This window comes from Ascaphus truei, chromosome 3, assembly GCF_040206685.1.
Source record: "Ascaphus truei isolate aAscTru1 chromosome 3, aAscTru1.hap1, whole genome shotgun sequence".
NCBI classification, from domain to species: domain Eukaryota; kingdom Metazoa; phylum Chordata; class Amphibia; order Anura; family Ascaphidae; genus Ascaphus; species Ascaphus truei.
In genome coordinates, this window is record NC_134485.1 from 107,268,047 (window position 1) to 107,294,290 (window position 26,244).

General features: G+C 45.8%; 1 protein-coding gene across 2 annotated transcripts in view; it reads left to right on the forward strand.

The window, feature by feature from the left end:
* SMG6 (SMG6 nonsense mediated mRNA decay factor) overlaps positions 1-26,244 on the forward strand; it is a 149,685-nt gene that overhangs the window by 52,561 nt on the left and 70,880 nt on the right. For both annotated transcript variants that reach the window (XM_075589290.1, XM_075589289.1), the window contains exons 11-12: positions 6,488-6,628; positions 6,744-6,903. In XM_075589290.1, the coding sequence (XP_075445405.1) occupies positions 6,488-6,628; positions 6,744-6,903 (301 nt within the window). The remainder of the gene's footprint in view (positions 1-6,487; positions 6,629-6,743; positions 6,904-26,244) is intronic.

Below are 26,244 nucleotides of genomic sequence, written 5' to 3' on the forward strand. Positions count from 1 at the left end.
ACAAGTTAAACCACTTTGATTACACACCGACTGAGACGATTTCACTAATTTTGTGACCTTTCAAACAATTAATTTACACCTGAGCTGATTTAGGCACGTTCTATAGTGCCGTGCACGCGCGCGGAATTTCGTCAGCCTTTCTATAGAAGGGCCGCGCGCGCACGGCAGGGAGGGGAGCCGGCAGACAGCGGCGAAGATTAAGAACTTCATCTTTTCGTGTGTGTGTGTGTGTGTGTGTGTGTGTGTGTGTGTGTGTGTGTGTGTGTGTGTGTGTGTGTGTGTGTGTGTGTGTGTGTGTGTGTGTGTGTGTGTGTGTGTGTGTGTGTGTGTGTGTGTGTTTGTGTGTGTGTAAAACAAAAAGCAAAAATATTTATTAAACTTTTTTTTTCTTTACAAAATCTATCTAGGACTTATTTTCACTCACACAACCCATGCGCGCACGCACGCACACACGCACACACGCACACACACACACACACACACACACATATATACACACACATATATATACACACACACACACATATACACACACATATATACACACATATATACACACATATATACACACACATATACACACACATACACACACATACACACACATATACACTAACCTGCAGCTCCCGGCTCTATATACATGAAAAGCATGCGGCACGTGCACGCGCGTTCGCATAGGAACGAATGGCCACATGCTGTATAGACCAGCCCTTAGGGCTGCGGTAGCAAAGGGGTTGGATACTTATGCAACTAAGATTAATCTGTTTTTCTCTGTAAATCTTCTTTATATTGCAAATGCATGTTTTAATTTTACCACTGGAGTCGTTTTTGTACATTCTACATGTAAGTGAAATTTGAAAGTGTTGTGGAGTACGCTCAGGTGCCAACATGTGAAAAATTTGTGTGTGTGTGTTTTTTCCACTCCTATCTATCTATCTGCAGCTGGCAAAAAAATTGGCCATACATATGTGGAAAACAGAAAGTCAATCCATGCACTTCTCCCATTGGACTAACAATATATGGTGAAAAATATACATTTTAAACCTAAGTCTGTATGACAAAGGAGACTTTTTTTAGTTGCATCTTTTGATCAAATCTTGACAAGCCTGCTAACCAACATCAAGGTAAGCCTCAATAGGCTTGTACTTGGACTGGTTCTGATCCAGTTTGTTCTGCGCTGCTCTCCTTTTTGGATAACTCCCAGAGAGCGGGATGCTTATTTTCCCAGTCTTGTTTTGCCCCATCGTGGCAGTTTTTCACATTCCAATCTCTTACTTCTCATGTTTAACTTATTTTACTCGCTACATGTTGGTGTCTGGTTTGTACCCTCCATTGGAAAACACTTTTCAATAGGCCATTCCAGTATATCACTTCCTTCTCGGCTCATACCACACCGTGAAACATTTTGCGTTGATTGCCTCGGGTAACTGCCGTAAGAGGTTGTTGGGTTCCTGGCTGCAGTGAGTCGTATCGAGGTGGTCTTGGAGTGTTTGTCTGAAAAATGGCCCTATGGCTACAGCAGAACCTGCTGTTGCATTGAGTTCCTCTGGGGCAGGTTTGGTGGTGACTATGGGAATAGATCATTAACTTTTATTCTTCTTCCCCCCCTCCCCCCCCTGTTAGCTGCTCAGCCGCTTTATGATGTCATGAGGGATTCCTTATAGCTGCAGCTGCTTCCTGCTGACGTCAGGGCAGCGAGCGAGCTGCTCGCACACTCTCCACAAACAAATGAAGTGCTGAACTTGTAATGACTTCCACAGGGAGAGAACAAGAGCGGGGAAACGGGGTAGGGGCGCCAGCAAAGCTCTTAATTCCAGCTCCGAGCTCCGGGAAGGTGCTGCCATCTGTTCCTGACAGGTCTGTTTCTGCAGGCCACCTTTTTACTGTTCAGAGCCTTAGAGAGAGGGATGTGAAGCAGTGGTTAAGGTGTTAATCTGCAATGAAGATTTGGGCTTCAATTGCCACTTCAGTCACTAACACTGCGTGAGATCCTAATTCCCTCCTAACGCTGGGATGGGAACCCAGACCAATGAAATACTACCAGGATTCCACCTCAGTCGTGGCTGCATGGTGGTTTTGTGAAGTATTGCTAGTGTTTGATGGCAGACACTGTATATGAGCATGCTGTTGTTGTTACTACAATACTGTGGTAGGCTACAGTGCCAGCCCTTGCCAGGACTTGTGGTTGGTCTGTTCCTTCACTGACTGTGCCAAAGATCTCAGTCTGCACTAGACTTCCCTCCCACCCCCTTTGCCTGTGCGTGTTGTGGTTTGGGTAAATGAGTTGTTTGTTGGCTTCACCTTTATCATCCAGCTGTTGGTAGAAAGTAGCTGTCTGCGCCTGTGTGTCAGACAGACAGGGGGGTGTTGGGCTGCCCACTTCCTTTGGATTCTGGTGGGATTTTCTGCCAGGGCTTTGTCTGGCTAAGGACTGATTCATGCATGAAGCCCTCCGTGTGTCTGAGAGATAAAGGACAGCTAATAGCTTGCAGGTGCTGCTAGGTGAGCAGTGTCTGTCCTTTCCCACTGGGTGCTCTGCAGGCTCAGTAACTTGGATTCTTTTAAGACTTTTCAGATGAATTGATCTTCCTAGGTGTACTGGACATGTCTGTGGCAACACTGAGCTGATATGAAGCAATATGTGCAGCCTTCTGTGAGGCTTCTCCTCACGCCTTCATCTCATATGCTTTTGATGCAGTTCTATGCACACTCCCACAGCCACTACATTTATACTGCTGTCTAACTTTAGTGGTATATCAACCATACAGGTCCTTGCTGCTCTCCCCACAGTCACACCTCTTGTACAGATCTTTGCTGTGCCTCTAAAACCTACACTTTTGTACGGGTGCCTACTGGTCCCCTACACCCAGCCCTCTTGCAAAGCTTTCCTCAAGCAAGCATCCTAACAATGTTTTATTAATCTTCCTCACAGGGTGCACATCAAACCATGCATCCCTTCCTGCTCTTCCCAGAGCTGCTGTGTTTATCGCTCTCCCTGCTGCTGTCACAACTATCACCCTTTGACCTCTCCCTGTACTTCTGCCCTACCTGCCATAGTTCTTAGGCCGAGTCCATGGTGCAGGAGCACGCGACTGAGCGCATGGCCCCGTGCGCGCCTGTCAGCCGAGCGATCTGTGGACTACAGAAGCTCGCAACGGGGAGGCTTGTCCGATGACGTCACGGAGCTGGGCGAACCGCTCACGCGATCCGCCCGTCATGAGATAGACAAACTGTCTTGCGAAAAACCAGCCGCGACGACGTGCCCGCGTACTGTGGACGTGAGCATAGACCTCAATGTGTTTGCGCGAGCGTACGCCTGTGCGGTCGCACTCGGCATGAAAGCGGCCCAGTTGCCAGTAGTCTTTGTTGGAGCTCTCCCAATACATACGCTGCGAGTCCTCTCCCTACAGTTTCCGCCACTGCCGGAGCACTTCGGCCACTCTCGGCCACTCCCTGCCGTTCCCTACTTCTGGCGCCCATAGCCTGCTCTTTGCAGCCACTCACTCTTGTACAGACTGTCATTCTTACCCAGTTTCTCGCGTATGCCAGTGCTCTTAAACTGTTCTCTATTCCTTACTCTGCCAGTACTCTAACCCTGCTCACACTGTCACCCACTGCTAATGCTTGAGCCTGGTAGCCTGCTCTCTGCTGCTGCACACTCACTGCTTATTCTCTTGGCCTTCTCCCCCTGACCCCTGCTGTCAGTGTTATTCGCCCATACACCACAGCTCTTCCACAGCTGATGGTCACATACTAATCCTTAGCACCTCCTGTTACTGGTAATTTTAGCCTTCATGCAGTTTGTCCACCGTCTGCGCTTCCATCACACTTCCTGCAGATCCCTCTCTGCTAGTGCTTGCTTCCTGCACCAACGCAGACGTTGGCTTGTTTTGCTGCACCTACCCCATTGCTAGCTCTCTTAATCTGCTTCCTCACTGCTGGCTCCCGTAGCTGCTCCCTGCAGCTCCCCCATTGCCAACAAAATGGATTGCAAGAGCTGTGAGCCAGTCCGTGCCTCTCTCCCTCTTCCTTCCATTGTCTGCTCTGTCATTTCCTTTGCTGTGCTGTGACTGAGAGCAGCGCTGCCTTGTACCTTTAGCAGACTCCCTGGCAAGCGGACGTGTTTATCCCTTTTCCTGGAGATTATCTGTGCAAGCGCTCTCTGACAGTTACAATAACAAGGGCCGTGTGTTGTGTTTCCCAGAGAAAGGACCCTCTCTGCTGAAAGATGTATAGCACTAATTAGAAATACATAGCATCCGGCCACATGGCAGCTTTCTCCTCACCGCCCGCTTCCTGCTTTTAGACAACTTTGACGACAGTTCGTTTATGTTTTCCGTGAGTGTAATGTTCTCTGAGAAACAAGAGGCCGTGTCTCGGAACAGTGAGAAAAGTTGGTAGTATATAATCTTCCCTGGTCCAGGTAGAGTTATAACCAGCACACAAAAAAGTGATGTGAATGGCCCCATATCCTGCTAAATTTGGTAAGGTTGTGAACTTCTCTTTTATGTGAGGAATCAGAAGGGTGCCAGTTACCCTCATCTAAGCACCTCCACTATGGGCAGCAAAGACACAAGTGGCTTATACACCTTTCTATAGTGGTTTGCTTTAAGTAGCAGATCTTAATTTATTTGATACCAAACTGCTAATACCAGATCTTGTCCTTGTCCGTTTTCTTTCTCCGATGGGCAAGAACAGTCTCTGTTCCTCTCCTCACCTTATAGCACTCTGTCTCTTTTTGTACTGACCAGCCTCTCTCTGACCCCTGCTCAGTATGCTGTGAGGCACTCTCTTTCCTGTGCTAAGGAAGAGTTCAGCTCCATTTATATCGATGGGAGTGAAATCTCCAATATTTGGAAGACTCCTTCACAACATATTGAATAAGGGCCATAGGGATATTTCATGTTCCTTTCCACCGCTGTCTCTTCCCTAATTCCCTCTCTTCCCTTTATAGTCTATACTTTATCACTCTCACTTTCCTCGAGCCAAACTTTGTCTATCCTCTGATTCATCCTCCCCATCTCTGTTTATAAAATCATCTAATGGGCTTTCCAGTCAAAACTTTGTTCTTTAAATGCTTCATTGTTTTGGGCGCCACCCTATTAGCATAAAGTCCCTGACATTCTCGCCATTACTTAAAGCCGCAAAACGTGAATAAAAATTATATATATATTTAAAATAAATCAGTTCTGTGGTATTAGACAATACTGTACTTTTTTTTTTTTACCGCCTAATGCCCTTTTTAATAATCTTTTTTGAATATACTGATCATCCTTTTGGTTGCTACAGCAACCATCTAGAAAGTCATATCCACTTTCTCTTTAGAAACGGGCTCCGGCACGCACCTTTTTTGAGCTCTGCACTTTGGTAACAAAGTATCACAAACAGATCTGTTGCAGTGTTCCAAAGAGCGGCCTGTCATTTCTCTGAAAGCTGTAATGATAATGTGGTTCACTTAGTAATATAATGTTTCATATCAGACTGCAGCACCAAGTTAGAAGGCGGCCATTTATTTAGGCACACAATCAGGATTTGTACAGATTTATAACAGGAGCACCAACCCGATTGGCAGCTTTAGGTAAGGATGTAGAATGATACATTGTCATATACTTTACATAACTGTATACAAAAAAAGGGGGAGGGGAAGTAGTATTGCTGTCTTAACTTTTAACTGATGAGTTACAAATTGTTCAAGTTGATCTGTACAGATACTGAATATTTGTTGTTTGCAAAAGCATATTTATTTATTGTGCCATTGGGTCATCTTTTAGCTAATTGCAAAGCTATGTGGCACACAGTCTATAACGTTGGTTCTAGAATGTGCTCGCTCTTTGTTTTGTTATGTCCTTTTTTGGGGGGGATGATGCCCTCTATTTTTACCCAAACGTACCCCCTATTTCTCCTGGCTTTAGTGTGTGTGGTGTGTGGTGTGTGTGTGTGTAAGTATGTGTGTGTGTGTATATATATATATATATATATATATATATATATATATATATATATATATATATATTATATATATATACACACACACACACACACACACACAGTGGTTGACAAATCACCAAAAAATCTACTCGCCACACAAAAAAATCTACTCGCCACCTAGTACCAAACGTGTGCTGCTTCGGCCAATATTTACTCGCCCGGGGGTTAAATCCACTCGCCCGGGGCGAGCAAATGTATAGGTTTGTCGAACACTGTATATATATATACTCTCTTTTCTCTCCTTCTCTCTCCTCTCCTCTCTTCTCTCCTCTCTCTCTCCTCTCTCTTCTCTCTCTCTCTCTCTCTCTCTCTCTCTCTCTCTCTTCTCCTCTCTCTCTCTTTCATATGGTCCATTTTTGAATACTTTTCTCTGCATTGCTCTCCTTGGTGATTGATGGCCGAGTGTCTTGACTGGTAGGTGGCAAGTCTCAATTTCTTTAACATGTATTGTACGTGGTATGTTATTAAAGTTGCCTCCTCTCTTCTTTTATCTATACAGGTGGGCTTTCCGAGGGCTCCCGCTCTGGGTTACAAGACCAGGCCACCTCTCTGGGACTTTCAATGTTCTCTCTGCTGGTGACCAGATGCATTCAGTTGCTAACCATTCAAAGACAGGGACGCTGTGGCCCAGGAGGAAAAGGTGAGAAGTCTGCTAAAAGAAAAGGGATAGGAGTGATCGCAACGGTCTTTTAGAGCAAGTGGGAAAACACCTGTAGTTGTTAACTAGAAGGTTGTTTTTTTCTTTCTGTCCTTAGCGCTCACTGCTGAGGAGGAAGAGGAAGATGTGAAAGTTTCTGCCTTTCCCCCTGAGCTGAAAGAGCTGCTACCCAGTGTCAAGGTGTGGTCTGACTGGATGCTGGGCCATCCAGAGTCATGGAACCCTCCACCCCACGCACTCACTGCTGTCTGCAAAGAGTAGGTGTCTTAATCCTTCCTAAAATCTAGCAGTCTGTTATGATGTGGGGGGCAAGCTGGGAGCATGTCATTGGTTTTTAACCAGTTGGAAAAGCGGGTTTTAAACTTTGGGTTAGTATGAATTGACATGTATGTTCAGACCTTTTACTGTCTAAGCGCACACACATTTCTATATTTCAGCAAAGTGGGGTTGCTAGGAGATAAAATGACAGGGATGACTGATGTGACTCGACAAGATAACTCCTGTATACTCAGACATGCAAATGCAGTGTGTAGTGAAATCCTGTTACTTTAACGGGACCGATGTGTCTCCTTTGACTCTGACCTGTCTATCACTCTTCTGTGCCTCAGTGTGTGTAAGTGTGCATGTCTCTCTCTATGCCTACATATATAAGCGTGTGCATGTTCTGCCCCCAACCCCCATGCCATCTCCCTAGACCTATTCGTGTGTGCATGCACCCATTTTTGCGCAGGTGAAGAGGTGGGACCACAGTTGGGTAGCGGGAATATAAATGCAAAAGAGGGGGACATTTACAGAGGCGAAATGTCATACTGGAGCTTTCAAAGCTGAAAATGGACAAGTCAATGGGGCCAGATGGGATGCATCCAAGGATATTAAGAGCTTATGGCTGTTCTTTCAGCACAATCAACAGAACTATTTAACCAGCCACAGGTGTTTCAGATGACTGGAGAAACGCAAGCATAGTCCCACTTCATAAAAATGGAAGTAGTGAAGAGGCAGGTAACTACGGGCCAGTGGGCCTGCCATCACTAGTGGTGAGATGAAGGGAAAAATTGCTGGCGGGTAGAATTGTTCACTACATTAAAGTCCAGCAACTTGCTAGATCGCAGGCAGCATGGGTTTTACCTGGGGTAGATCATATCAAACAAACCTAATTTATTCATGTTTGTCACTGGCTAATAGATCATGTTGGAGCAGTAGATGTAACTTGCCTAGATTTTAGGAAGGCCTTTGACACTGTCCCATAGAAGACTGAGGCACAAGTTGTAATGCTTGGGATTGGACTCTTAAGGCGGTAGAATGGATAAGACCTTGGTTGAAGAATAGGCGACAGAGAGTTGTGGTGAAGAGAGTACATTTCGAGGTGGGCAAGGTGACAGGCGGAGTATCTCGGGGATCTGTGCTCTGTAATATCCTTTTTTTAATCACATTACAAAGGGTCCGGAGAGAAAAGTATGCATTTTTGTAGATGAGACAAAGATCCGCAGCAGGTTTGAAACTCCAGGAGGAGGCAAGCCAAATGATTTATTGATCTTGGTATAATGGTCGAGAGTGGGACCACTATAATTTAATGCCCTTGGGTCACAGAAATGCAAAAGCTGAATACAGGTTTAATGGCACGATATTGTCAACTACTACTATAGAGGAAAGTGACCTGGGGACTCATTAAAAGTAGGCACGTAATGTAACAAAGCAATACCGATGTTAGGTCATATAGGCAGCAGAAACAAAGGGGTTGGCGATGCCAATTTATAGAGTGGTGAGACCTCACCCAGAGCACAGTGTTCAGTTCTGGAGACCATATCTCTGGAAGGATGTAAATAAATTGGATATTGTGCAAAAAAAAGGCTACTTAGATGGTGCATGAGCTACGACATAGGACCTACCAGGAAAGACTAAAGGACCTTAATATGTACAGGTTAGAGCAGGGGTGCGCAAACTTCTTGAGCTTCGCCCCCCCTGCCCGGGACCCGCAGTGTTCGCGCCCTCTCCCAATGACTTGGTGTGAAATGACGTAGCGGGTCATGTGACATCACGTGACCCCGCCACATCATTTGCCGTGCGTTGCCATGGCGACACGTCGCCGAAGACCCACAGAGAGCAGGTAAGTGTGTTACAGAGGCCTCACGCCTCCCCCGGCATTTAATTTAAATGCTGTGGGGAAGAGCGCGGGGCCTTTGTAACCGCCCGCACATCCCTCCCCCCCCTACAAATTCTCCCGCCACACCTGGGGTGCGCCCCCCCCCAGTTTGCACACCGCTGGGTTAGAGGATAGGGGGGGATATTATTGTTGAAACCCTTTATGCATTTAAAACAGTAAAGAGCAGGAGGAAAGAATATTTCTGAAAAAGTGAAGTGCTAGGATAAGAGGCCATGCTCTGAAGCTGGAGCCGGGCAGACAAAGGAAAACTGTGAAGATGTACAGCAGGGCCCCGGGTATACGGCGGGTTCCGTTCCAGAGGCCCGCCGTATAGTGAAAATCACCGGAAAGCGGATCCGGCGCTTTTCAGTGCTGCGCATGCGCAAACCGGCATTTTAGCCGTTCTGCGCATTTGCTGCGGTCTGCGCATGCGCGTGCTGGGCGCTCCCGCCCGTTCTGCGCATGCGCGATTTTAAATTAAACATGGCGGCCCCCTTCTCGGTGCCGCCGTATCATCGGATCGCCGAAAAGTGGAGCGCCGAGAAGCGGGGCCCTGCTGTACTTCACAAAAAGGATGGTGGATTTGTGGAATAGACTCCCAACAGGGTTGGTAGTGGGTAATACAGTAAGGGAATTCAAACACGCTCAGGATAGACCTAAGGCTAGCCCAAATGTACGACAGAAAACCCATTATCAAATAAGGGCTGAGGTTTTACAGCAGATGGGGGAAATGGGCAGACTATGGGACATGTGGTCCTTATCTGCTGTCAAATGCTATGTTTTTATACATGCACCAGTCAGTGTGCGTATTACTGTAGCCATATCTGCTTCTTGTTTTTGTTTTTTTACGTCTACAATTTGTGTTGGTTATTTTGCCCTCCTGTGTGCGTCTAGCAAAAACAAGAAGCCACAAGGCTGAAGGGTGATTAAAAAGCACCTCAGTGATGCAAAACAGCTGTAAGGGAATTGCTGAATATTACAAGGCCTAGTACAGTGTAATTCAACCAGGGTTCCCCGGATGGCCATAAAGGGTTTCATGCAATTTTTAGGTCTTTTAAAAATTCTACCAAATACAGAAGAATTTACAATGCATCTGATCTCAGACGCGCTATTAGAGAAGGTTGGGGCTCCTTACAATGCATCTGATCTCAGATACGCTATTAGAGAGGGTTGGGGCTCCTTACAATGCATCTGATCTCAGACGCGCTATTAGAGAAGGTTGGGGTTCCTTACAATGCATCTGATCTCAGACCCGTTATTAGAGAGATTTGGGGTTCCTTACAATGCATCTGATCTCAGACCCGTTATTAGAGAGATTTGGGGTTCCTTACAATGCATCTGATCTCAGACCCGTTATTAGAGAGATTTGGGGTTCCTTACAATGCATCTGATCTCAGACGCGCTATTAGAGAGGGTTGGGGTTCCTTACAATGCATCTGATCTCAGACGCGCTATTAGAGAGGGCTGGGGTTCCTTACAATGCATCTGATCTCAGACACACTATTAGAGAGGGTTGGGATTCCTTACAATGCATCTGATCTCAGACGCGCTATTAGAGAGATGTGGGGTTCCTTACAATGGATCTGATCTTAGAAACGCTGTGACGTATGGTACAACTGTGGTGACGTGACCTCCATATGGCACTAGGGTTAATACACAGCTCTCTTGATAGCCCCTTTTACCTTCACAAGGGTCCCTCAAATAAACAATATCTCCCCCCGCAATCCATCCTAATATGCCATCTGTCACGGACAGCACACTTGTGAGCACGTGACTTAGATATGCAACCACGGTTAATACACACAGCTACTCTAGCACACTCACCTTTCCCTTGCGGAAGGTACTTTCAATGAGTTAACATTAGCGCCTTACTCCATTGAAATCATATCTATCTGCTTCCACCACCCAAGAAATATTCAAATAAAATATGTAATTCTATATATATCTGCTAGGCTCTCAGGTTCCTGTTTATTAAAGAAAAAAATATGCACTTAACACCCATCTGTTGTAGCAAAATGTGTCCGAAAATGTTAATACTCTATAAAAGCGTGGAAACGGCTAATGCCTCGGTCCCGCTGCGCTCGGTGGCGCGGGCAGCCACACGCGAGTTCCCCACCAGCAGGGGAATCCTCCCGAGCCGGTCCCGGTCCCCCCTGCTGGCACAGCGCACTACACGCTGTGGCGTGTCAGCCGCTATGGAACACAAGAGAATGGTGATCCCTAGCGTTGACGCGTCACGTGGTGTGGCTGTAAGCCAATGGGGAGGGGAGACTTCGGGAGGAGGAGAGGCTTCGGGGAGCGGGGAGGAGTGTGGAGTGAAAGCAGCGTGAGTGCGTGTGTGTGTGTGTGTGTGTGTGTGTGTGTGTGTGTGTGTGTGCGCCTACCTCTGTCTGTCTGTGTGTGTGTGTGTGTGTATGAGTGCCTGCGTGTGTGTGTGTGTGTATGAGTGCCTGCGTGTGTGTGTGTTGCTTACTTACCTTTAATCAGCAGCTCCAGCCCGAGCCCGTTGAGGGAGGGGGGGGGAGTAGCGGGTCCCTCCGCTCAAGCCACGCCCGCCTCCCACTCCCGCCCACCTCCCGCTCCCTGCAGACCGCATATCGCGGTCTGTGTATGTCAGCGCCCCGCCTGTCTGCAGTGCGGGCGCGCTGACTCTGGGAGCGGGGCCTTAGCCTTATTCAGTGCTCAAAGCATTACTTATTAAAGGTTTATTTTAATCTATATAAAATACAGTGCTTAGGTTACAGTAAAAGATTATTACAAGAACCTAGATGCAGAACAGTTTCTTAAAATAGAAGGATAAAACGAACAGAAATCACTATAACCGTACGTTACCGAATGTCATTGGTCCTGTACCAGAGAGGTCACTGGCGAAAGAAGAGAATTCAGATCCCAAAACACACCCCTGAATTCTGATTTATTTATTTTTTAATTAAAAAATGCCAACATTTATGCCCAGACCTTCTTGCATTGAATCACACACAAACCCCACCCCTTTCGTAAATCAGCGCAGGCTAATAGTTTTATGACTTAGAAAAAAAACTCTTGTCTCCTAACGTTTACATAGTTACATAGTGGATGAGGTTGAAAAAAGACTTGCATTCATCACGTTCAATCTATGCCAAATTTAGACATCAGCTACTCTTATCCTATATCCCTACTTACAGTGTATTGATCGAGAGGAAGGCAAACAAACCCCCCCATTGAAATATCCAATGACATCTCATAAAGGGAAAATTAAATTCCTTCCTGACTCCAAGAATTGGCAATCAGATTACTCCCTGGATGAACATCCTTCCCATGTTTACTTATTTGTAATATCCCTGTATACATTTCCAAAAAGATGTCCAACCTTTTTTTGAAGATCTCTATTGTATCTGCCATCACAGTCTCCATGGATAATGAATTCCACATTTTAACTGCCCTTACTGTAAAGAACCCTTTCCTTTGTTACTGGTGAAATCTCCTTTCCTCCAACCTTAAGGGATGCCCCTGTGTCTTTTGTACTGCCCTTGGGTTCAATAACTATTTTGAAAGCTCCTTGTACTGTCCCCGAATATATTTGTATATAGTTATCATATCCCAATTAGACGCCTCTTTTCTAATGTAAATAAATCTAATTTAGCTAGCCTCTCATAAATCAGATCATCCATCCCCTTTATTAATTTGGTGACTCTTCTCTCTCTCTCTATTTCCCTAATGTATTTTCAAAGGACTGATGCCAAAAATTGTACTACATATTCAAGGTGTGGTCTTACTAATGCTTTATAAAGGGGCATAATTACAGGTGCAATTGCCTTTTGTCGACCATTTGCCAGACTAATGGCCCATCGGATTAACCTAGCGGGGGTCCCGGCTGTGTGAATCCTATCGGGCTTCACATGTCTGTAAGAGACGCGCAGTAAGAGATTAGACTGAATCAGTCACTGTATCTGCGCGCCCCTAACAGGTGATCGCGGGGCTTTTATTTTTTAAATACAGTATTGTAGTAAGGGGTCTCCACATTGATTTCAGGTCCGGGGACCCCCTGCTTCCCAAATTACAGGCCCCATTATGGGGTGTTTAAATTCTCACGTCACGGCCCACGTAATAGGGTGATATAAACAGACCAGAGGGATACCGGCACCCCATAACGGGGCCTGTAACTCGGGAAGCAAGGGGTCCCCAGACCTGAAATCAATGCGGTTCTGCTCCGGAGACCCCCTGCCACAACACTGTGATTAAAATAAAATCAGCTTCTTTACCGTAGTGGCTAACCGCTAAGGCAATGAAGGGGTTAAGCAAGACTACGTGGTTTATTGGAGGCAGAGGGGGGTGAGTGAAGGGGGTGAGTGAAGGGGGTAATTGCCCCAGGGTGGGTGGTTAGGCCTACCGGGAAGGTTGCGGGAGTGGTTAACCCCTTAATTACCTTAACAGTAGTAACCGCTATGGTAATGAAAGGGTTAACCCCCTCCTGCAACCATCCCGGTAGGCCTAACCACCCACCCTGGAGCAACTACCCCCTTCACAAACAGTACAGTAATGGGCAAAATCCCTATTATCCATGACTGGATAATAGCTCATTTGCGCATTAAAAAAATAAAACATAACCAAAACATTAACCAGCCAGCATATAGTAAATTAAAGTTCTACTTGCCCCTGCCAGGATGAAGGCCGTCCTCGTCCTCCTTGTCTTCCTCTTCTTCAGTGGGCACCAACAAAATGTAAAAAAAAATAACTACTGGCCACTAACCCCTTAATCACCTTAGAGGTTATGAACCACTATGGTAATTAAGGGGTTAACACTCCCTCCCACTACCCAACCGGGAGACCTAACCACACTCCCATGGGCAACTACCCCCACCTCTACGCATTGATTGGCACACCAATGCCCTACAGGCATAAGTTACCACTATGCCAGGCAATATGCAACCTGCCAATCTAAAAATAAGCATCAAATTAAAAACACATTCCATTTCAATGGAAAAAATGCCAAACCAATTGATTGGCACAGTGTCACACCAATGCCCTATGTGCATGAGTTGACACTATGCCAGTCAATATGCAGCCTGCAAAGCCAAAAACCAAACACCAAGGAACCAAAATGAAGATATTACATTTCAACTTAAAAAAAAAATTTAAACTGCAAATTAAAGACATTGCATTTCAATTAACAAAAACCTGCAAATAAAAGAAACGCAAATAAGACATTGCATTTCAATAAAAAAAACAAATGCAAATGCCAACCTAAAAAAAAAAAACACACACAATGCAATCAAATACAATTCATGGTTTTCTCACTTTTGATGTCTTCAGCCACCGTATCCGACTCAATCAGCAACCGCAGCAACTCCTGGTCCACGACGCAATGCTCCTCAACAGCCACGGTCCTCCGGTAAGTTCTTTACTTCATCTGTAAATTGTAATCCCTTTGGGGTTATTCTTTATCTTCATCTGTAATTGTAATCCAATTGGGGGAGATGTCTCGTCGGCTTCTTGTCATCAAATGAGACGGACAGGCCTTATATACGGCCTGTGACATCACATTTTACTGACAAATGGTTGCCAGACAATCCTATTGGCTGGAGTACCATGTAACAGGTTTGTTTTTTTTAAGGACGTGTCGTCATCAGAAAGTGAGGGAAGCTAGACAATTGGAAAGGCTCAGCTTCCTTACCTTTAAGATGATGTCACAAAAAACAAAATGGCTGCCATCACATGGTACTAGAACCAATAGGATTGGAGGTCATCTTATTGGTTCTAGTACCATGTGATGGCAGCCATTTTGTTTTTGGTGACGTCATCTTAAAGGGAAGGAAGCAGAGCCTTTCCGATTGGCTAACTTCCCTTCCTTTTGATGACATCACATCCTTAAAAAAAAAAAAACCCGTCACATTCGCTGGAGTACAATCGGATTGGCTGGGAACTATTTGTCCGATAAAATGGGACGTCACAGGCCTTATATAAGGCCTGTCCGTCTCATTTGATGCCAAGAAGCCGACGAGACATCTCCCCCCAAATGGATTACAATTACAGATAAAGACAAGAACTTACCGGAGGACCGTGGCTATTGAGGTGCATTGCGTGGACCAGGAGTAGCTGCTTGAGTCCGATTCTGTGGGTGAAGACATCAAAAGTAAGAGAAACATGTATTTTATTTCATTGTGTGCTTTGTTTTGGAGCTTGGCATTTGCATTGGCATTTTTTTCTTTATTGAAATGCAATGTCTTTTATTTGCTGTTTCTTTTATTTGCAGGGGTTTTTTTTTTTATTTATTGAAATGCTCTCTTTAATTTGCCTTTTATGTTGACATTTAATGTCTTATTTTTGGTTCCTTGATTTTTGGATTTGCAGACTGCATATTGACTGGCATAGTGGCAACCCATGTCCATAGGGCATTGGTGTGCCACTGTGCTAATCAATTAGTTTATTGGCATTTTTTCCATTGAAATGGAATGTGTTTTTTTTTTTTTTTTTTTCCACCTTTATATTTTATATGTTTTTTTTCCAGAAGGCATAACAGCCATCAATACATTCTATGACCCGCATTATCTTTTGTAACTGCCAGAGCCATGCCTACTGACATACTGACACACAAGACAATGTTGGGGTTAAGAAAAACTAAGGGGGGAAAGGAGGGGAGGTGGAGGAAGAGGGTCGCTGAATTATTCGCTGCTGGTTCTGTGGTAGTCACTGCTTTTTTGTTTTCTTCCAATTAATGGATGCTCCGATGTAGCCCACAGACTTTATGGTTAAACCCATCTTTGTGTACATATCCTTCATTTGCCTCCCTGAGAAGCCCCATCCTGTCCTATCTGTCTCTGTCTCTTCTTTAATACAGATCATCAGAGAAGAACTCATTTAATCCCATCATAGCCAGACGGTGGCATTGCTCACCCCTGGAATGTTTGTCTGCACCAGCCAAGGCAACCAGACCTTTTGGAAATTTGAGCCAGAGTCGAACTGTCTAAATTTTTACCCGGTTACTCCCCCTTGGGCCCTAGACAATGGAATGTGTTTTTAATTTGATGCTTGTTTTTTAGATTGGCAGGTTGCATATTGACTTGCATATTGGCAACTCATGCCCATACGACATTGGTGTGCCACTGTGCCAATCAATGAGTAGAGGAGGTGGGGGTAGTTGCCCTGGAGAGGGTGGTTAGGTCTCCCGGGTGGGTAGTGGGAGGTGGGGCTAACCCCTTAATTACCATAGTGGTTAATAACCGCTAGGGTGATTAAGGGGTTAGTGGCCAGTAGTTTTTTTTTTTTTTTTTTTTTGGTGACCACTGAAGAAGAGTAGGACGGCCTTCATCCTGGAAGGGGTAAGTAGAACTTTAATTTACTAAATGCAGGCTGGTTAATGTTTTGGTTATGTTTTATTTTTTTTAATGGACAAATTAGCTATTATCCAGTCATGATATTTGCCCATGATATGAGGATTTTGCCCATTAATGTACTGTTTGTGACGGGGGTAGTTGCCCCAGGGTGGGTGGTTAGACCTCTCCGGTGGGCAGTGGGAGGGGTTAACCCTTTCATTATCATCGCGGTTACTACCGCTAAGGTAATGAAGGTGTTAACCTCTCCCTCAACCTTCCCGGTAGGCCTAACCACCCACCCTGGGGCAATTACCCGCTTCACTCACCCTCTCTGCCACCAATAAACCAGGTAGTCTTGCTTAACCCCTTCATTGCCTTAGAGGTTAGCCGATGGGCCATTAAATGCTGCGGCCATCTCGCCGGGTATTTCGAGAATTGGCCGGGAGTTTTGTCCCGTGATTTGGTCGACAACAGGCAGTTGCACCTGTATGTTTACTTCACTTCCATCCATCGCCCATTTAATGCAAGATAAGATCTTTGGGCACTATGGTTAAGCCTGCTTTCTACAAACACTCCTAAATCGTTCTTCATCAAGGATTCCCCTAATTTATCCCCATTTAATTTGTAAGTTGCCAGGGTCATCAATACTCTGTCATAACCCCAATTTCTTCTATTTTTAACATAATTTCTAGCCAATGTTAACCCTTGAAGCACAAGATTGATTAAAATACTTAATATCATGATATTATCATGACACGCTATTAGAGAGGGTCGGGATTCCTTACAAAGCATCTGATCTCAGAACACGCTATTCGAGAGGGTTGAGGATCCTTACAATGCATCTGATTTCAGACGTGGTATTACAGAGTGTTGTGGTTCCTCAAAATGTCACAATATTGTCACACAATTATACTGTTCCTTAACTAAAAAAGATTGAAAAGCTTGTAGAATTAATATACCTTTAGCGCAATGTAGCTTTTTATGTTTGTTAACCACACTACCGGAACATGTTATGTTTTGCTGCCCTTCTATAGCCCAGTTATAATAACTAATGGGAATGTCTGCGTTTCAGTGCTAGCTACTCTACTGGTGCTGGCGGTAATAGTTTGAAGGTCAGCATGCTCAGGCGCTGTAAATATTGGAAAGCTTAAAACAAAAATCTTCCATTCTTCCATTACTCGCGCTGGCGATTTTTACAATGACGTTTCGACATACAGTATTATTTTGCCCTGGTCCCCAAAACACAAGCTGCTGCTTTGAGGGAGAACTCCTCCAACATTATTCCTCTGATTTGGTCCCAGAATTAGTGTGTTTTTTTGTTTTTTTTTAAATTGACTTCACCTCCCCCCACCACTTCCAGAGAGCATCTCGTTTTTCTTTACAGCATTGACTAGCGATGTTGGCTCGGCAGATTTTTTTGAGCTGACCTCTCACAGTTCGTTGCATATAAAGAAAAATGATGCGCCCAGGGACCAGTGTTGAAGGAAATTTAAGCAGGAAAAATATTTCTTTTTCTTCTAGTGTCCCAACCCTGTGTTCCTATACATTAGGGTGGGCAAAAATAGGAAACCATTTCGTGTGCGCGCGCAAGTAACCCATTCAGCTTGAGAGAATCCTTTGGCATGTCTCGGACATTGGACGGAGATAAAGATGTGCTATTTGTAAAGCAGATCTTACACCGTGCTCTTAAGCGCCACCTGGTGGGCTGGCAGAGACTGCACAAGTTCAGTGCATTTCCGGCCCCTCTAAGAGCTTAGGGCAGGGGTGGCCAACTCCCGTCCTCAAGGGCCACCAACCGGTCGGGTTTTAAGGCTATCCCTGCTTCAGCACAGGTGGCTTAGTCAGAATGACTGCACCACGTGTGCTGACGCAGGGATATCCTGAATACCTGGCCTGTTGGTGGCCCTTGAGGACTGACGTTGGCCACCCCTGGCTTAGGGGTTAGTAGGTGTAGAGGTATTGCCCACACCCTGTCAGGGTGCAGAACAGAAGATGTTTCGACTAACCCGGGGCTTGATGAATATTATTGGCTGGGCACTGGAAATGTTTGCATTTAAAAAAATAAATAAAATGCCCTCTGCAGTAATTTTGTATTGTTCCCCAAGAATCTGTGCAACACCGCAACACAACACAACACAAAGCAGCACAAAGGGAAGATTTGAAACACACAGCTAAGCGAGCAGGAGGGCTGCCAGCATCCCGCCCGCCCTATGCCGTGACGCTCTGTTCTCCGATTCCTTCATCCGTTGCTCTCAGGAACCGGAATAGTCGGGGGACTTTTGAGAACTATCAAGCTCTCTGCAGCTGCAGTGCTTGGTTTATTGCTCTCAGCTGGCACTTGAACCCCGGTCTTTGGCTTTGGAGCGTTTCCCAGCTCCGATCCCTGGAGCTTTCTCTACAGCTGTGTGACACCGTGCTGACCCTGAGTGAGGATAGGAAAATAGAAGCCATGCCAAGCCAGAGTTTCTTTTTCATTTGGAGTCTGGCTGCCTGCCCATGACCAGGGTTACATAATGGGAAACACAGGCAGGGCTGCGGGGCCAGCGCTGCACCAGTCAGCCTGGGGCTCCATCCTGCCATGCCATACATCTTCCAGACGGAGCCTCCGTGCATCTATTATTGCACAGAGAGGTCTCCTGCTCCCGTTTTTTTTGTTTTTCCTTTCGCGATCTTCCTGTGCTTCACCCCCCGATGTCCCGTGTAAAGCAGGGTGTGGGGGCGGCTATTTAGGGATCTAGAGAGGTTGACGAGGGGACATGGGGTGAGGCGAGGTCACCTTCGTGGTAAGAAGAGGTAACTTCGCTCTGCATCCCACTCTGTCAGCAACACCTACTGTACTTTACGTGTCTCTGGCAGTGCGGGGACAAAGATAGAGAAGGCATGAGATGTTAGCCTTGCACATATAATCAAAACCATTTGTTAAGATTATAGAGAGAGGATAACAATTGCATTTAGACAGGGTCAACTTCTGTTATATCTTTCCACTGCTGTGAAAAACATTCCCAGAGATGGATAGAATGCACATGGGGGGCGAGAGACTACATTAGTGTTTGATATTTTACAGTGCTAACGTTAGACTTTTCTTCCCCCCCCTCTAGACCTCTGCAGAGGATTAAAGGGTTAATGGTGCCCCTGCTGTCTACATAGTTTTGAATTCTCACAGCAACCCCTTCACTGCTGGTGTGTTTTACAGCCAAGTCTCGTTAACCTGTGTGGTGTGGTGTATTTAAAAGACCCAGCCAGCCGTACCCCTGGTCTGATTGCAGGTTCTCGGTGTTCCCGAGTCCCCATCCGCAATGGGGTAAATAGAGAAAACGCCCCTTGCTCTGAGAGCGGTTCTCCCCTGGAGACTCCCCCTCCCCTCACCCTGATATGTTCACATGTTGACCTCGCTGTGTGCGCTGTTTGTGACACATCCTTCTCCATGGTAACGGCAACTGGTGATGTCACAGAAATGGGATTATGAAGGAAGGGTTTGGTTGTGGAAGGAAAAGCTGCTGCATTAGAACAAAACATTTCCAGGGGTACCGGGGGTTTCGGAGGAATTCTTTCCAAAGCTTCATTATCTTTTCAGTGCCCATAGGGGGATAAACTATTAATAGTAAGTTCATCAGTGCACTGTTGCAGAGCCGGGAGTCCTGCTACAATACTCCTTTCAGACACCATTCCGATGCTTTATTATAATGACATTCTTACAATAGTTTCGGCATGTCTGTTCCACAGAGCTTATAATCTAATTTTAGTTGCCTGAGGGACAGGGAGATAAATGGATTTGCTTAACAGCAGAAGAAGCAGATACTGCAGTTGACGTAGGTTCACCAACTTCTATTTTGGGGGGGTTTTACCACTAGTCTACTCCTGTCGTGTGTTGTCATGTTAAAAGCAACAATAATGCTTCTTTTTAAAGAGGTGAAACCCTATAAAAAGCCTTCATCATCTTTACCCCCCCCCCCACCTCCCCACCCTTGCCCCTTTGCATATTATGGAGGCTGTGTACCAAGGTGTTTTTGGAGCAAAGAGAAACTTCTCTCTATCAGCGTATGAGGTTTCTTTGATCCAGTTTTTGCTGTGTTCACCAACGTGCAGTTGAAGGAGAGTCGATAGGAGGTGTAGGGTCCATGGTCGGCGAGAGCGCGCGGCGCAATCACAATGCCTTAAGGCAACGATCGCAGCCATAGACTGCGCGTGCCACGGTGCGCGAGGAATCTGTTCAATTTGACGCCACGGCCAGGTCCCGTGAGCGGTTCGCCCAATGAGGGCAAACCATCTCTGTGACGCCACGCCTCCCCATCACGTGAACCCTGGCCTCAAGTCGCTGGAGCTAAAAAGCGGGTGACGTCACGGACGCGGGCGCGCGGTCACCATGGAACCCAGCCTAAGGCTGCGTCCATAGTGCGAACAACGGCGCAAACAAAGTGCAGCAGCTCTATAGGGCCGGCCATAGTGAGCGCGCGAGGTACGGTGAGCGACCGCGCTACAGAATTTTGAGCCAACAGAAAATGTTGATTTTGTTGCGCGGCGGCCAGGTCACGTGAACGGTTCAGCCAATGAGGGCGCTCCAGCATCGTAACGTCACTGCCACACCTCCCCATCTCCTCCATCTAGAGTGCACACATCGTTTGGGTGAAGGGCGCGCGCGGCACCATGCGCTCCGTCGTGCATGCCCACTTTATCCGAGGCCTCAAAAGAAATGCCTGATACACGTTACCTTGAGCTGGATCGAATTCTGCATTTTTTATTTTAAATAGTTTTGCACAACCAGGAGCGGCGGATCAATGCAATCTTTTCTTTGCATATTATTTAAAGTACGGTTTACATTTACTTAGCCTGCATGAGTGTTTATATTTCTTACAGGCGGCCTTTCGTTTTTCTTTTTCTATATTTACCCCGATCGCATTTTATTGTATGGAGCAGATTCCTAAATTGGCGAAGTAGTGATTTTTAGAATGCAATAAAAAATTTTATTTATTTTTTGTAACGTTTTGAAAATGGTAATTATTTTCAAAAACCCGCTTTGTGTCCTGACCACCATCGCTTAGGCTTTGCGAATCCCTGGTTACAAAGGCAAACCTGCCTCTCCATCACCAATAAGCGTCCCTGCTAGATCTTGGTAGTCCGTTTTTTTGTGGTCAACTGGGGAGAACAATGAAACATTGGAGGACTGGGACTTGCCCTGGTTCTGCTTCTTCCATTAGATCACTCGGATGTTCACGTGTGTGGGGGGGGGGAGGTGTTTTGAATGGAAGGTGTTCGCCCGGTGTCACCTCCGTAAAGATACTGGCCACCAGGTGGAGAAGGGGTGCTCGTTTTTTGGGGTTCTCCATTTCCATGGGAACTTAGTTAGATTCAGCGTAAAAAGTTGTATCCTACAGTGGGCTGTAAAAACACTTCAGTGATACTAATGATGCACGTGTCCTATCGCCCTTTCGTTAATGCTGTTAAGTTCTAGACCTGAACACACCTTAAAACGCGAGACTTAACAAACCAGTGTTATGGAATATAACATGTATACTTTCTTGTCCTTTTTGCAGTTGGTCTACTGGGCCTAATTGATGCAAAGCTATTAAGCATCATCTTTAATTATGATACAACTGATATGGTCTGCAATGGATTTCAGTTTATTGCACTGTAAATCTGCTCCCTGCAGACATTCCTGCCTGTCCGATTGACCCTGTTTCTATGAGTTTTGCGAAGCTTATTTATTGGCAGCCAGGAGCAGACAATATCTATTCAAGTGGTGGCGTTGTAGTCGCTAGAACAAGGCAAGGAGTCTTTTGCTTTGACACACTGCATCACTTTCTTCTGGCTGTGGAATGTGGCGCAAACTACCAGCCAGAGTGTTACATCATCGCGGACCTGGCTCATCCGTAATGGCAGAAAGGGGAAGAAAAATGATGCTGAGGCGCAAAAATGAGCATCCGTCAACTAGTCTGATTGACCGTCCTCACATTTCAAGCAGGAGCACACGGAACAATTGGAGGAATAAGATACCTTTTTGTACAAGTTGTGCTCCCCTTGCATGCATACACCCCATAACGTTCTTTTTATTTTCTATTTTCTTCACATGGCAGTACTATAGCATGGTTTAAATTCCCTTTTCTGCAGTGCCGTAAGATACAAATGTCTTGCTTCCTGCGTCTCATGTATTGCGTTCGAAGTATAAGGTGCCAAAGTAATGCATGCAATTGTGTGAAAGCCGTTACTTGTGCCAGCATGCACTTGCCTCGGGTCCCAGTCAACGACCTAATATCTGTGACCACACAGGACGGTTTAAAAAAAAAAAAACATGTGTTAGGTGTCACTTGAGACGAAAACTGCTCAGTAGGAAAAGCACTTTTTTTTTTACCTGTTGTACATGAAAAGCCAGAAAGTAGGCTCAAGCGTTTTCCTGATCAACTAATCGGTTTTGTACCGTATGTCATGCAGTTCTGTCTGGAGAAATTGAGAGCAAGTCATGAAGGCTAAAAGCACAGAAGAATGTGTTTAGAGATTTATCGCGATGCCTAAAAGCTCCGTAAAGCTCTGTCCAGGATGTGGCATGTGTTTTTGAGCATGACTAATTTTTTGTTTTTTACAGTCAGTATAAGAGAAGATGCATGTTTTAGGTCAAATCCCTGGACAAGATTATTAAAGCCATGAGATACGTCATGGAAATTAAGACTAAGAAGAAACACTCCAAATAAGCTACTGCATTTGTGGACGCCAAAAAGAAAATCGGAAACTCTTCATTGGCAAACGACAGAAACCTGTACCGTCGTGGCATAATGCAGTTCTAATTTCCTACTGTTTGAAAAATGTACACACAATCTGATACATGACTGCAAGGAACTGTGTAAACAAGGAGGCAATAAGCGTGTGTGTGTGTGTGTGTGTGTGTGTGTGTGTGTGTGTGTGTGTGTGTGTGTGTGTGTGTGTGTGTGTGTGTGTGTGTGTGTGTGTGTGTGTGTGTGTGTGTGTGTGTGTGTGTGTGTGATGCACAATGGCTTTTAAATTGGAAGATATTGCAAAAAAGATTTTAGTGACAAATGACCTTGGAAATTCTCATAAGCAGGAGTTTACTGACCGAAAGACCAGCCTAAGATCTGTACTTTCTTTCCCAAAAGAGGGTCGATTCTTCAAATACAGGCTCGATCAATGTGTAGCGCCACATGTTGTAAATAGTTTTGTCCCTGCGATAGTTTGTCATTCACTTTGTAGGGTTTAAATGCATGAGCTTGGAAGACGACAAAGTCTGAGACCATATAGTAAAGTGAATCAAAACCTACGAAGAATCTGTCCATACCAAAGACCAGTGGATATTTGCCACGGCACATCAATGGATATGTTGTATCATTTACTAAGGAAACTATTTTTATGTTTTTAGTAGATATTGCCATTTTTATCCAAATGTGGTAAACGATTTTTTATTTCTTCTGGTAGAAGGTTTTGGCCAAATTGTCAAGTCGGTTATTAATTAGTATAGGTGCAATAAGACAAACTAGAAGAAAATGTTTTCTAAATAAAGAGAATGTAGAATTAGACCAGTTCTGCTTTAAGGACATTTGGATATTTCTCGTGCCTAATTTCAGTGGATAACACCGGCAGCATAAGAATGGCACAGTATTGCGGATGCAAGCGTATCTGTGGGGATAATGCTTCCATTCCTCGATACGTGAGTCATTGAAAAAATAAAAAACAGTTAGATGCCGGTATCACCACCTGATAAGTAGTGTCTACTAGTAGGAAGGGTACAGATGTAACAGGATAAAGTTCGATAGGATAAGGTGCTCAGACCCAGTGAAGACTGTGCCACTGCTTGTATAAGCCTCATAGAGTTCAGAACCTCAGTAATAGTCAGTACAGTATATAAAAGCTAGCTTTTCCCAGAAGAATGTGATGCGCTAACATTACCGCACATTTCACAGTAGGGCCTAGAGCACTGGTGGGCAGCAGGCGGCATGCGGCCCCCAGCTTCCCCCCTCCCTTGTCCTTTCATCCTTTCAGCCTGTCTCCTGGACAAGTGGGGCAGAGCTACACATGGGGCAGCAATGAGACTGAGAGCGAGGTGGCAGGTGGGAGAGGGGAGACGCAGAGAGAGGGGTGGTGGGGAGACGCAGAGGGAGAGGAGTGGTGGGGAGACGCAGAGGGAGAGGGGTGGTGGGGAGACGCAGAGGGAGAGGGGTTGTGAGACGCAGAGAGAGAGAGACACTGACTGACTGACGTGGGGAGACGCAGAGAGAGGGGTGGGGGGGGGGACACACGCACAGAGGGGTGTGGGGGTGGGGATGCACTGAGAGGGGTAGGGAGAGGGAGACGCACCGAGAGGGGTAGGGAGAGGGAGACGCACCGAAAGGGGTAGGGAGAGGGAGACGCACCGAGAGGGGTAGGGAGAGGGAGACGCACCGAGAGGGGCAGGGAGAGAGACACCGAGGTAGGGGGGGGGGGGGAGAGAGACACCGAGGTAGGGGGTGGGGGGAGAGAGACACCGAGGTAGGGGGGGGAGGAGAGACACCGAGGTAGGGGGGGGGGAGAGACACAGAGAGAGGGGTAGTGGGGGGGGGGGAGACGCACCGAGAGAGGAGCGGGGGGGGGGGGAAGACTCACACCGATCGGATGAGGGAGATGCACAAAGAGAGGTGAGGGGAGTGAGAAAGGGAGAGATCAGCACACACACACGGGGGGGGGGGGGGAAGAGATGTTATATGGGGCAATAGTAGTTATAGGGAACGGTTATATGACAAACGACTGTGCCCTTTTAGGGGCTGAACGGCCACACTTATGACCCTTGATGTGTATCATGTTGCCCACCACTGGCCTAAAGTAATTCATCTGTTAACAAGGAGGTAGTATCGCACCCCGGGGAAAATAAATGTTGGGTCTTTTTACTGCAGTAATATGACCCAAGTCAAGTTTGCGGTACAAATTTCCCGGTTGCCATATTTTAGTACTTGTCGCGATATGGTAATTAGCTCGTTAATTACCGTAAAAATAACTTTTTTTTAGAACAGACTTTGACTAGGCCTACATTTCCTTGCAGTCTTGATCATGATATACACGACTATATGATAATTCAATCTTGGTAGATTTTAAATTCTTCAAGGTAAAACTAATACACCGAAAAGTGTAACCTTTTTACCCAAGTTAATTTAACATGCTCATCTTTGTAATTGTTATGATGAATGCCAAATGACTGCACTATGTTTTGGAAGGATGTTCCTTAACTCTTTTGATGTTATAAGATTTTGTTAAGGGCTTAATAATTATAAACATTTTATCTAGTGCAGTGATTCCCAACCTGGCGTTCGAGAGGTGCCTCCAGCGGGTTCCTCCCCCCCCCCCCCTCCCTCAAATCTGTAGTGTCGTATCCCAGGAAGTTGTGTGGGTGCTACAGCTGTCCCGTTCAAAGTTTCTCCCCACAATGCTTTGCATCCGCAGCTGCAAGGCATTGTGGGGTGTGACTTTGGAAGCTCTGGCAGTGATTGATGGCTGTATCACCCATGCTGCCTGCAGACACAGAGGTGCAGCTTGGGGTCTTAATAAGCTTACGTTTCCTCCCACGAGGTCGGGACACTATACTGCCTGGGATCGATCAAACAGTTTTTTGATAGCAATTGCCTGAGTAGGCAAGGAGATCTATTAATTAGGGGTTCGCATAACAAATATGTTCTAGCAAGGAGTTCACAATGTAAAAAAGGTTAGGAACCGCTGTAGTGCAGGGGTGCGCAACCTTTTTTTTTGCCTGCGCCCCTCTGCCTGCTCTCCCACCCTGCTGGCAAACCCCCTCCCCCCCCTTACCTTGTCTCCGGTGTTTCTGACGTCACGTCACCATGGCAACACAATGTCATGTGACCCCCGCGGTGTCATTTGACGCCGTGTTGCCATAAGCCGCCCGGAGACGAGGTAAGGGAACTTAGAGGCCTTGCACGCTCCCCCGGCATTTAATTTAAATGCTTTGGGGACGAGCGCGGGTCCTCTGTAACCCGCCGCGCCCCCCAGTAGTGCTTTTCAAGGTGCATTGGCTCCCTCGCAGAGAAGGCAAATCCTCTTGTAATAATCATTCCTTATCTTCCATCTATATTCCCATTTCAAATTAATTGTATTCTATATATCAAATAACATTAATTATGCAATGATTATTAACAAACATACGCATTGAATAATTTTTCGTAAAGGTTTTTAAATGATGG